This window comes from Mustelus asterias, unplaced genomic scaffold (genome assembly GCF_964213995.1).
Source record: "Mustelus asterias unplaced genomic scaffold, sMusAst1.hap1.1 HAP1_SCAFFOLD_2337, whole genome shotgun sequence".
Classification (NCBI taxonomy): Eukaryota; Metazoa; Chordata; class Chondrichthyes; order Carcharhiniformes; family Triakidae; genus Mustelus; species Mustelus asterias.
In genome coordinates this window covers 36,705-48,595 of record NW_027592282.1, presented here as the reverse complement: position 1 = coordinate 48,595, position 11,891 = coordinate 36,705, and the positions used below count along the sequence as shown (strand labels likewise).

General features: G+C 46.9%; 1 protein-coding gene across 1 annotated transcript in view; it reads left to right on the top strand.

Moving 5' to 3' along the window:
• The first annotated feature begins 380 nt into the window (after nt 1-380).
• Nucleotides 381-11,891, top strand: part of LOC144489595 (myosin light polypeptide 6-like) — a 40,011-nt gene continuing 28,500 nt past the window's right edge. The window contains exon 1 of the mRNA XM_078207458.1: nt 381-622. Coding sequence (XP_078063584.1) covers nt 506-622 — 117 coding nt within the window. The 5' untranslated portion in view covers nt 381-505. The remainder of the gene's footprint in view (nt 623-11,891) is intronic.

The window sequence follows — 11,891 nt, the reverse complement described above, 5'->3', positions numbered from 1 at the left end:
ATTTAAAGATTTGGAGCATCATCGCTCTGATCTCTGGGTCTCTGAGCTCCAACAGATAACGGGGTTATTACCAAGCTCTGGCTTTGGACAATTAAAGGGACACTTTCACCTCAAGCCTGTTGTTCATTTACAAGCACACAGTCCAGAGAGTGAAGCTATGTCCAAGCTCATCTTTACATCAGTGCAGCCGTGACCATCTCCTCCTGTGGCTCTCTTTCCCTTAAAGACTTTGTCAAAGACCTTTTCAGGAAGGATGGTTCCCTTTAATTGTATTAGCTCAGCTTTCGAGAGCTGTCGGTTTCGTGGTTGCCATGGCAGCAGCGGCTGATGGAAGCCGCCAGCAATGCTCCATTATTCCCTGGAGGGATGGAGATTTCTTCCATTTATAGTCAGTGATTGCAGCTTTCTCAGCTGTCTAGTGGCTGAGTGAGGGGGCTATATAACACAGGGCTGGGGGCTGCGGATACTCTGTCTGCAGACACAGCTCTGCTGCTCCCACTGAACCATGGCCCCCAAGAAAGAACTGAAGAAGGAACCTGCCAAGGCAGCAGCAGCAGCAGCCCCCCCTCCTCCGGAACCAGCGGCCCCCAAGGAACCTGTCTTCGACCCCAAGAGTGTGATGGTGAGTAGAGCAGAGAAGGTCAGCCAAGGCCAGCCTGACAATGTGAGCGGATCATTATTCTGCTGTTATCGACTGTGTGAGTTATTAAAGGAGAGAACACAAAGACAAAGCTCGATATTCAGCAGGTTTCTATTAACGTTTTTTGAATGAAAACCCCATTGTGGTCTAAAGATGATAGCTTTAATTTTCAATCTGGACCCCATGAGTGTGGAAAGCTTAAATAACAATGTATTACTGTACCTTGCGCAGGGAGAGTGAGTACCAATTCTAGCAGCTCCTCCTTCTCTTTGTTAACATGAAATAAATGCAAGCACCTTTATCATTTCCTCCTCTCTCCCCCACCTCCTAAAGACTCCCACCGTCACAAGATCCAAGCTCCCTGATTTCAGGACGATTCTCTGTGGCCAGAATCCGGCAGCCTCCATTACACCTTGAGGAGACCTTGACTCACTGACAACCATCACTGCAGCAGGCACCTTGCTAATTCCTCCACCCCCCCCCCCCCCCCCCCCACACCGCCCCCAAATCCCATCCTGGCCCAGAGGGTGCTGAGGGGAACTCTTTGCTCCTTACCTCCTCATCTCCAAACTATAAAAAATATAAACCTTCTCCAGTGTAAATTAATCTAATTCCTGAGCGAATCTGCATTCCCTATGTTTCTGGCAATGGTGAGCTAGCAGCGAGCTGTTTGCTTGAGCTGCAGTCTCCTCCACTGTCTGGAGAAAGATTTCTCTCCATGGCGGCTGCATCAGCTGAAATTCTGTGTAATACACAGCTGTCCCTTATCACAGAATGCCTGCCATAGCAGCATCCACACTGCATCACCCCCTGGAAACAGAACTGGCCCTCAGTAACAGGAGCTAAGGCACAGATACAAGCTTTAGTCTAAATGAACCGTAGGCACTGCAGATAGAAGCAGTGTGGCTGGATGAGGTCAGCCCGCTGCCCTCCTGGCTGTGTGACCTCTCATGCTGTCTCAGCATCGACACAGCTGGAGAGCTTTACACTCCCAGCTAACAGCTGGCAGGCCGCCGGTGAACAAGATCGGTCTCAGTCTGGGCACTTACATTCCCCAGGAGGAAGCTGTGCTGAAAGGTTATTTTATACATTGAAAAATCTACAGTCCATTAACTGAGAGAGAGAAATGCAATCCGGCATGGTGCAGTATTGCTCAACAGGACTGAATTCAATCAAAGTGAGAGCTGAAATTTCCCCAGACACTGCAGTTAGCACACAAAACTCTTCAATGTTGCACTGGTTGGTGATCTGTAACAGTAACCTTCATTTGGCTTAAAGTTTATTTATTAGTGTCACAAGTAGGCTTACATTAACACTGCAATGAAGTTACTGTGAAAATCCCCTAGTCTCCACACTCCAGCACCTGTTCGGGTACACTGAGGGAGAATTTAGCATGGCCAATGCACCTAACCAGCACGTCTTTCGGATCGTGGGAGGAAACCGGAGCACCCGGAGGAAACCCACGCAGACACGGGCAGAACGTGCAGACTCCGCACAGACAGTGACCAAAGCTGGGAATTGAACTTGGGTCCCTGGTGCTGTGAGGCAGCAGTGCTAACCACTGTGTCAAAGGAATAAAGTTGAAGGTTTCTCTGGGCTTGAGTTGGTTCCTGGGTGTCTGGTTGACCCAGCTGGAGAGGGAGAGAAGCAGCAGTGAAATCTCCTCTCTCCAGTCACTCCTGTGGCAAATGAATAGAGTCATAGAGATTTACAGCATGGAAACAGGCCCTTCGGCCCAACTTGTCCATACCGCCCTTTTTTTTAAAACCCCGAAGCTAATCCCAATTGCCCGCATTTGTCCCATATCCCTCTTTATCCATCTTACCCATGTAACTATCTAAATGCTTATTAAAAGACAAAATTGTACCCACCTCTACTACTACCTCTGGCAGCTTGTTCCAGACACTCACCACCCTCTGTGTGAAAAAATTGCCCCTCTGGACACTTTTGTATCTCTCCCCTCTCATTTTAAACCTATGCCCTCTAGTTTTAGACTCCCCCTACCTTTGGGAAAAGATATTGACTATCTCGCTGATCTGTGCCACTCATTATTTTATAGACCTCTATAAGATCACCCCTCAGCCTCCTACGCTCCAGAGAAAAAAGTCCCAGTCTATCCAGCCTCTCCTTATAACTTAAACCATCAAGTCCTGGTAGCATTCTAGTAAATCTTTTCTGCACTCTTTCTAGTTTAATAATATCCTTTCTATAATAGGGTGACCAGAACTGTACACAGTATTCCAAGTGTGGCCTTACCAATGTCTTGTACAACTTCAACAAGACATCCCAACTCCTGTTTTCAATGTTCTGACCAATGAAACCAAGCATGCTGAATGCCTTCTTCACCACCCTATCCACCTGTGACTCCACTTTCAAGGAGCTATGAACATGTACCCCTAGATCTCTCTGTTCTGTAACTCTCCCCAACACCCTACCATTAACTGAATAAGTCCTGCCCTGGTTCAATCTACCAAAATGCATCACCTCGCATTTATCTAAATTAAACTCCATCTGCCATTCGTCAGCCCACTGGCCCAATTGATCAAGATTCCATTGCAATCGGAGATAACCTTCTTCACTGTCCACTATGCCACCGTTCTTGGTGTCAGAGGTAAAATGCTGAACTGTGCAGTGATATCCACTCCCCCAGATAAACTGTCACTGAAGGAGCTACCAGAGGGAAGGGGCTAGTGTGGAACTGAAAGCCAGGAGAAGGTGGGAAAGCAGAGAGGAAATTGAAGGGACAAAAACCCAAAAAAGAGGATTTGAATATTGGGGAAGGAATGATGAGAGGGGAAGAAGCAGAGAATGATAAGAATGGTACAAATATCAAATATCCACTTAACCTCGGCTTTTACCAGAAGATAATTAAACAAAGGGTTCACTGCTGAATGAGTTTAAAAAGAATATTTAATGCAGCTGGGATGGAAAGGGAGAAAGTAATTTTCATCCAGAGAAATGATTGAAAGGTTTAGGAGGTTTTCACTCATACTCACTCAAAAAGGTGAGAGAGCAGAATTAGTTCATATATACAGAAACTTGATAGAAGGTTGAGGTAGTGCCAGAGGACTGACTAACGGCTCATATTGTTCCAAAATACAGAAAGGAAGTTTGTACAGGGCCTGGGAATTATAGGCAGGGCAGCGCGAGTCAGTGGCAGGAAATAGAATAAAATTGACATGAATTCCAAAAGGCTCGTTTCTGTTTAATTATCCTGATAGGGTTATTTAACAAATTAATGGAAAAAATAGGGAAGGGTAATGCATTAGATACTACATACTTGGATTTTCAAAGGACGTTTGTTAAGGTGCAACATGGCAGACTGATTGCCGAGGTTAGGATGAAGTCAGGTGGCACACTGGAGGAGGAAATACTCAGGATGGTTTCCGACCCTAGTCGGTTTTATAGTTATTCAGTTTGGAGAGATGCCAGAAACAAGGATCAGTGCTGGGACCTGCTTATTCGTCATTTACATGAATGATTTTGATTTGGGAATAAGTAAGTAACTTAGTGTCAAAATTTGCAGATGATACCAAACTAAGGGACTCACAGCGAGCACTGAGGAAGAATGCAACATTTGGAAACTTGCAGAGTGGGTGGTTTAGTGACAAATGGAATTTAATATATAAATGTGAGATTATACCCTACTAACCCTCCTGACACTAAGGGCAATTTAGCATGGTCAATCCACCTAACTCGCACATCTTTGGACTGTGGGAGGAAACCGAAACACCCAGAGGAAACCCACACAGACATGGGGAGAATGTGCAAACTCCACACAGACAGTGACCTGATGCCAGTATGCAACCCGGTCCCTGGTGCTGTGAAGCAGCAGTGCTAACCACTGTGCCACCGTGCCGCCCTCAGATGATGAACTTTGACAAGGACCAGAAACTAAATGGGATAGAAGAGTAAAAGAATCTTCAGATCCAGGTGAATAAATCATTAAAATCAGCATCATGGGACAGCAAAACAATTAAAATGTTATCAACAAACTGAGATTTATTTACAGGGATGTAGAATTCAAAAGTGGTGGTATTCCAGTACAGGACCCTGAGCAGGCTATGCTTCAAAACCTTTGTGCCCAGTTCTGGTCTTCATTCTATAAAGAGGACATGGAAACACTGGATTAAAATATGAAAAGGATTTGCAAGGTTGGTTCAGGAGAGATTTGAACAAGTTGTTGCTTTGAGGAAATCTGAGGAAGGTGTTTAAATGTATGAATATACAGGGTAGATGTGGAGAGTATTCTTCCACATGTAGAAGAATCTGGAACTCAGGCCAATAAAACAAGGAAGTTACTAATAAATACAAAAATGAAATAAGGTTAGAATGTATATCTCATCAATGTGTGACTAAGGTAAAGAATTCAATTGTTTTCGAAAAGGAAATGGTTAATCATATGAGAGAGCACAAGAGAGAAAATAGCACAATGCATTGACAAGATGAGTTCATTAGAATGGGGGGTGACCAGTGTGAGGTTTAAACAGTGCATTTGTTACACTTGTGTCTGTGCTGGATATTCTATATATTTTTACGTAGAGAGGAGAATGGAGACAGAGAGAGGTTAGAATGACAGGGCCTGAAAGAGATGGGATGGAGCGACAGAGGGTTTGAAGGTGATACTGCTGATAGAGTGAGGGAGATGTGGGGCGGCTCGGTGGCACAATGGTTAGCACTGCTGCCTCACAGTGCCAGGGACCCAGGTTCAATTCCCGGCTTGGGTTAGTCACTGTCTGTGTGAAGTCTGCAGGTTCTCCCCATGTCAATGTGGATTTCCTCTGGGAGCTCTGGTTTCCTCCCAAAGTCTGAAAGATGTGCTGGTTTGGTGCATTGGCCATGCTAAATTCTCCCTCAGTGTACCCAAACAGGTGACTAGGGGATTTTCACAATAACTTCATTGTAGTGTTAATGTAAGCCTACTTGTGACACTAATAAAAAAACTTTAAAAAAGATAGGGATGGAGAGAGTGACATGGAAAGAGGAGGGATTTACATTTAATGTAGAGAACTGTGAACATTTTGTCAGGAAGAGCATGGAGCAACAATACAAAATAAAGTGTACAGTTCTATAGGGGGTGCAGGAACAGTCACTCTGCTGCAGCCCGAGACAGCACATCATCTCAGAGTGGGACATCAACATCTTCCTGTTTTCTACCATGACTCCATCAAGACCAGCCTGGGCACCGTGGATTCCTTCAGCATCATCACAGGCGCACGGCAAGACTACAAACTCTCCCCATTCCTTTTCCTGTCGGTAACTAATTACATCATGAGGGAGGCGATGGTGGGTACAGATGTTGGTATCCCATAGCAACACCATTGGTTGACAGAGCTGGATTTCACAGATGACATCATCTGAAGAGTTGCCCTCATTCCGAGACAAGACCACCGGGCTTGAGAGTAGCCGTGTCCAGGATGGTCTGTTCATCACTGCGAGGAAACCCACACCATGTCGACTGGACAGCAACAAGACCGTCCCATCACCGGGCAACAGAACATCAAGGACATCAACCACTTCCCCTACCTTGGAAACAACATCTCCAGCGAGGGTGACACAGAGATGGACGTCCACACAAGAATCAACAAAGCACAATCAATCTTCCAGCAGGTCCACACAGCCTGGGGATCCAACACACTCAACACGCCCAGGAAGCTGCTACTCTACATCTCCAGAGTAATCGCAATCGGTGGCACGGTGGCACAGTGGTTAGCACTGGTGCCTCACAGCGCCAGGGAGCTGGGTTCAATTCCCAGCTTGGGTCACTGTCTGTATGGAGTTTGCACATTCTCCCCATGTCTGCATGGGTTTCCTCCAAGTGCTCCGGTTTCCTCCCACAGTCCTGCGGGTTAGGTGAATTGGCGAATGTGCGGGTTAGGTGAATTGGCCATGCCATATTGCCCCTTAGTGTCAGGGAGACTAGTTAGGGTAAATGCATAGGGTTATGGGGATAGGACTTGGGTGGGATTGTGGTCGGTGCAGACTCAATGGGCCGAATGGCCTCCTTCTGCACTGTCGGGTTTCTATATACCAGTGAGACATGGGAAAGAACAGCAAAGGTGTCACATAAGCTGGAGGTCTTTCACCTGTGTGGCCTACGTAAGATCCTGGGTATCACACGGAGAAACAGCATCATCAATGATGAAGTGATGCAGAGAATTGGACAGAGGCTCCAGTGGGACATTGTGACAGAGAGATGCCTGAGACGGACAAGACACAGATTTCACCTCCCGGATATAAAGCCCACCAGAGGGGCAGTAGAACGGACAACACCAGATGGAAGAAGAGGGGCCAGCTAAAGATCCCACAAAATACATTTAAGGAGGAGCTTCAAGAGCGCGACACCACCCGGGCTTGAGTGGAAGAGATTGTGATGGAGCAGGGCTGGTGCTGGAGTCTTGCTGCCCAGTGTCCCGCTCCGACCAGAGGAAGGATCGTCAGAGAGAGCTGGGGTTTATGTGCATGATTCAGTGAAGGTTACAGGACAGGTTGAGAAAATGGTTATAAAGGCATACACCACCCTGGGTTTTATATATAGAGGCATGGGGTACCAATGCAAGGGAGTTTTGGTGAATCTGGTTTAGCACCAACTGGAGTATTTTATCCCATTCTGAATGTCACACTTTAGAACATAGAACATAGAACATAGAACATTACAGCGCAGAACAGGCCCTTCGGCCCACGATGTTGCACCGACCAGTTAAAAAAAAACTGTGACCCTCCAACCTAAACCAATTTCTTTTCGTCCATGAACCTATCTACGGATCTCTTAAACGCCCCCAAACTAGGCGCATTTACTACTGATGCTGGCAGGGCATTCCAATCCCTCACCACCCTCTGGGTAAAGAACCTACCCCTGACATCGGTTCTATAACTACCCCCCCTCAATTTAAAGCCATGCCCCCTCGTGCTGGATTTCTCCATCAGAGGAAAAAGGCTATCACTATCCACCCTATCTAAACCTCTAATCATCTTATATGTTTCAATAAGATCCCCTCTTAGCCGCCGCCTTTCCAGCGAAAACAATCCCAAATCCCTCAGCCTCTCCTCATAGGATCTCCCCTCCATACCAGGCAACATCCTGGTAAACCTCCTCTGCACCCTCTCCAAAGCCTCCACATCCTTCCTGTAATGTGGGGACCAGAACTGCACACAGTACTCCAAGTGCGGCCGCACCAGAGTTGTGTACAGTTGCAACATAACGCTACGACTCCTAAATTCAATCCCCCTACCAATAAACGCCAAGACACCATATGCCTTCTTAACAACCTTATCTACTTGATTCCCAACTTTCAGGGATCTATGCACACATACACCTAGATCCCTCTGCTCCTCCACACTATTCAAAGTCCTCCCGTTAGCCCTATACTCAACACATCTGTTATTCCTACCAAAGTGAATTACCTCACACTTCTCCGCATTAAACTCCATCCGCCACCTCTCGGCCCAACTTTGCAACCTGTCTAAGTCTTCCTGCAAACTACGACACCCTTCCTCACTGTCTACCACACCACCGACTTTGGTGTCATCAGCAAATTTGCTAATCCACCCAACTATACCCTCATCCAGATCATTAATAAATATTACAAACAGCAGTGGCCCCAAAACAGATCCCTGAGGTACACCACTTGTAACCGCACTCCATGATGAATATTTACTATCAACCACCACCCTCTGTTTCCTATCCGCTAGCCAATTCCTGATCCAATTTCCTAGATCACCCCCAATCCCATACATCTGCATTTTCTGCAGAAGCCTACCATGGTGAACCTTATCAAACGCCTTACTAAAATCCATATATACCACGTCCACTGCCTTGCCCCCATCCACCTCCTTGGTCACTTTCTCAAAAAACTCAATAAGGTTAGTAAGGCACGACCTACCTGCCACAAAACCATGCTGACTATCACCTATCAATTCATTACTCTCCAAATAACTATAAATCCTATCCCTTATAATTTTTTCCAACATCTTGCCGACAACAGAAGTGAGACTCACCGGTCTATAATTCCCGGGGAAGTCTCTGTTCCCCTTCTTAAACAATGGGACAACATTCGCTAACCTCCAATCTTCTGGTACTATACCAGAGGCCAACGACGACCTGAAGATCAGAGCCAGAGGCTCTGCAATCACTTCTCTTGCCTCCCAGAGAATCCTTGGATAAATCCCATCCGGACCAGGGGATTTATCTATTTTCAGACCCTCCAGAATATCCTGCACATCCTCCTTATCAACTGTAATACTGTCTATTCTACTCCCTTGCAACCCAGTGTCCTCCTCAGCTATATTCATGTCCCCTTGCGTGAACACCGAAGAGAAATATTGGTTCAATGCTTCACCAATCTCCTCCGGTTCCACACATAACTTCCCTCTGCCATCTATAACTGGCCCTAAACTTGCCCTAACCAACCTTCTGTTCTTGACATACCTATAGAACGCCTTAGGATTCTCTTTAACCCTATCCGCCAAAGTCTTCTCATGTCCCCTTTTAGCCCTTCTAAGCTCGCTCTTCAACTCCCTCTTAGCCAATCTAAAGCTTTCTAGTGCACTACCCGAGTGCTCACGTCTCATCCGAACATAAGCCTCCTTTTTCTTTTTAACCAACAAAGAAACTTTTTTGGTGCACCACGGTTCCCTAGCCCTACCAATTCCTCCTTGCCTGACAGGGACATACCTATCACAGACTCGCAGTAGCTGCTCCTTGAAAAAACTCCACATGTCGGACGTTCCCAGTCCCTGTAATCTCCTAGTCCAACCTATGTTTCCTAATTCTCTCCTAATAGCCTCATAATTACCCTTCCCCCAGCTAAAACCACTGGCCCGAGGTTCATGCCTATCCCTTTCCATCACTAAGGTGAACGTAACCGAATTGTGGTCACTATCACCAAAATGCACACCAACTTCCAAGTCTAGCACCTGGTCTGGCTCATTTCCCAGCACCAGATCCAATATAGCCTCACCTCTAGTTGGCCTGTCTACATACTGAGTCAAAAAACCTTCCTGCACGCTTTGAACAAAAACTGACCCCTCTAACGAGCTAGAGCTATAACAATTCCAGTCAATATTAGTCAAGTTAAAATCCCCCATAACAATTGCCCTATTACTTTCACTCCTAAGCAGGATTGACTCCGCAATCCTTTCCTCAACCTCTCTAGAACTTTTAGGAGGTCTATAAAAGACTCCCAACAGGGTGACCTCTCCTCTCCTATTTCTAATCTCCGCCCATACTACCTCAACAGATAAGTCCTCATCAAACCTCCTCTCTGACACTGTGATACAATCTCTGACCAATAATGCTACCCCTCCTCCTCTTCTACCTCCTTCCCTACTTCGACTAAAACATTTGAACCCCGGGACCTGCAGCATCCATTCCTGCCCCTGCTCTATCCATGTCTCTGAAATAGCCACAACATCGAAGTCCCAGGTACTGATCCACGCTGCAAGTTCACCCACTTTATTGCGAATACTCCTGGCATTGAAGTATACACATTTCAAACCCTGCTCCACCCCACCTCTGCAATGCCGTGCATTGCAGTCCCCATCCATGCATCCCTCACTTTCAGCCCCACTACTCAGGATCCCTCCCCCCCCCCGAATCAGTTTAAACCTCCTTGCATGGCCTTAGCAAATTTACCCCCCAGGATATTGGTCCCCTTCTGATTAAGGTGTAGACCATCCTTCTCATAGAGGTCACACCTTCCCCAGTACGAGCCCCAATTGCTTAAGTACCTGAACCCCTCCCTCCTGCACCATCCCCTCAGCCATGAATTCAAACCTTCCCTCTCCCTATTCCTCTCTAAACTATCCCGTGGTACAGGCAAGAGTCCAGAGATAACCACTCTGTCAGTCTTGGCCTTTAGTTTCCACCCCAACTCCATAAATCCCTGCCTAATATCCCCTTCCCCTATCCTCCCTATGTCGTGTGTCCCCACATGTACAATAACTTGTGGTTTATCTCCCTCCCCCCTAAGAATCCTGAATACCCTGTCAGACACATCCCGGACCCCAGCCCCTGGTAGGCAACACACCAACCCTGAGTCCCTACCTTTAGTTCCGACCCTCCTATCTGTCCCCTTAATTGTGGAGTCCCCAATCACAAGGCCCAGTCTTTTACAGCCCCTAACCACCTGAGCTTTCTCACTCGGCTCACCCCCAGAGATCTGCTCTCTATGCTCAGTTGATTCCTCCTCAACTGTAGCCTCCAGCACCGAAAACCTATTATGGAGGGGAACCGCCCCAGGGGATTGTCTTCCCGATTGCTTCTTACCCCTCCTCCTGGCATTGACCCAAGCCTCATTTCTAGGAGTTACTATTTCTCTATAACTCCTATCAACTTCCACCTCCGCCTCCCGAATTATGCGGAGTTCCTCTACCTCCCCCTCCAGCTCCTTTACACGCTCCTCCAGAAGCTGCAATCTAATGCACTTCTTACAACTAAAATCTCCTGAAACACTACTGGATTTCCTCACCACATACATCCCACAGGAGATGCAGCATACTGCCTGAACTGCCATCCCTGAAGCCATTACCAGCAAGAAAAAAAAACTTCCCACACTTCCCCAACTGTCACTCTCCACTGCAGCCCGAGCAGCACTCCCTCACTGAGACACCAACTGTCACACTCTACTGCAGCCCGAGCAGCACTCCCTCACTGAGACACCAACTGTCACTCTCCACTGCAGCCCGAGCAGCACTCCCTCACTGAGACACCAACTGTCACACTCTACTGCAGCCCGAGCAGCACTCCCTCACTGAGACACCAACTGTCACACTCTACTGCAGCCCGAGCAGCACTCCCTCACTGAGACACCAACTGTCACTTTAGGAAAGGTGTGAGAGAGCTGTGGAGAAAAGCCTGGGTAAATCCAGGACTAAATTCTTTTTTCAGAGAGTCAGCGAGGATTAGATAGGCCAAAGGTTGGTTCTGTATTGTAAGCACTCTCTGACACTTTGGAGGAGAGAGAGTCAGGATTCTGGTTCATGCTGAACTGGTATTGACCAAGGATGACAATCCGAGTGGAAGCACCATCACTGAATGCCATCACTGGGTGCCCCAAATCTCAATGCAGATATATGGGATAGTGATTAGCTGATGTAATTATGTGATTGGTCAATGTGAATTTCCAATGGGATTGGATGTTGTGGTTGGGCTAGAGCTTTGGTGGTATGGATTAGAAAGATGTCGCATGTTAAAATTGGGTAATTAGTGATGAGGTTGGTGATGTGTTGTATTTGGGTGTTATAGTCTGGA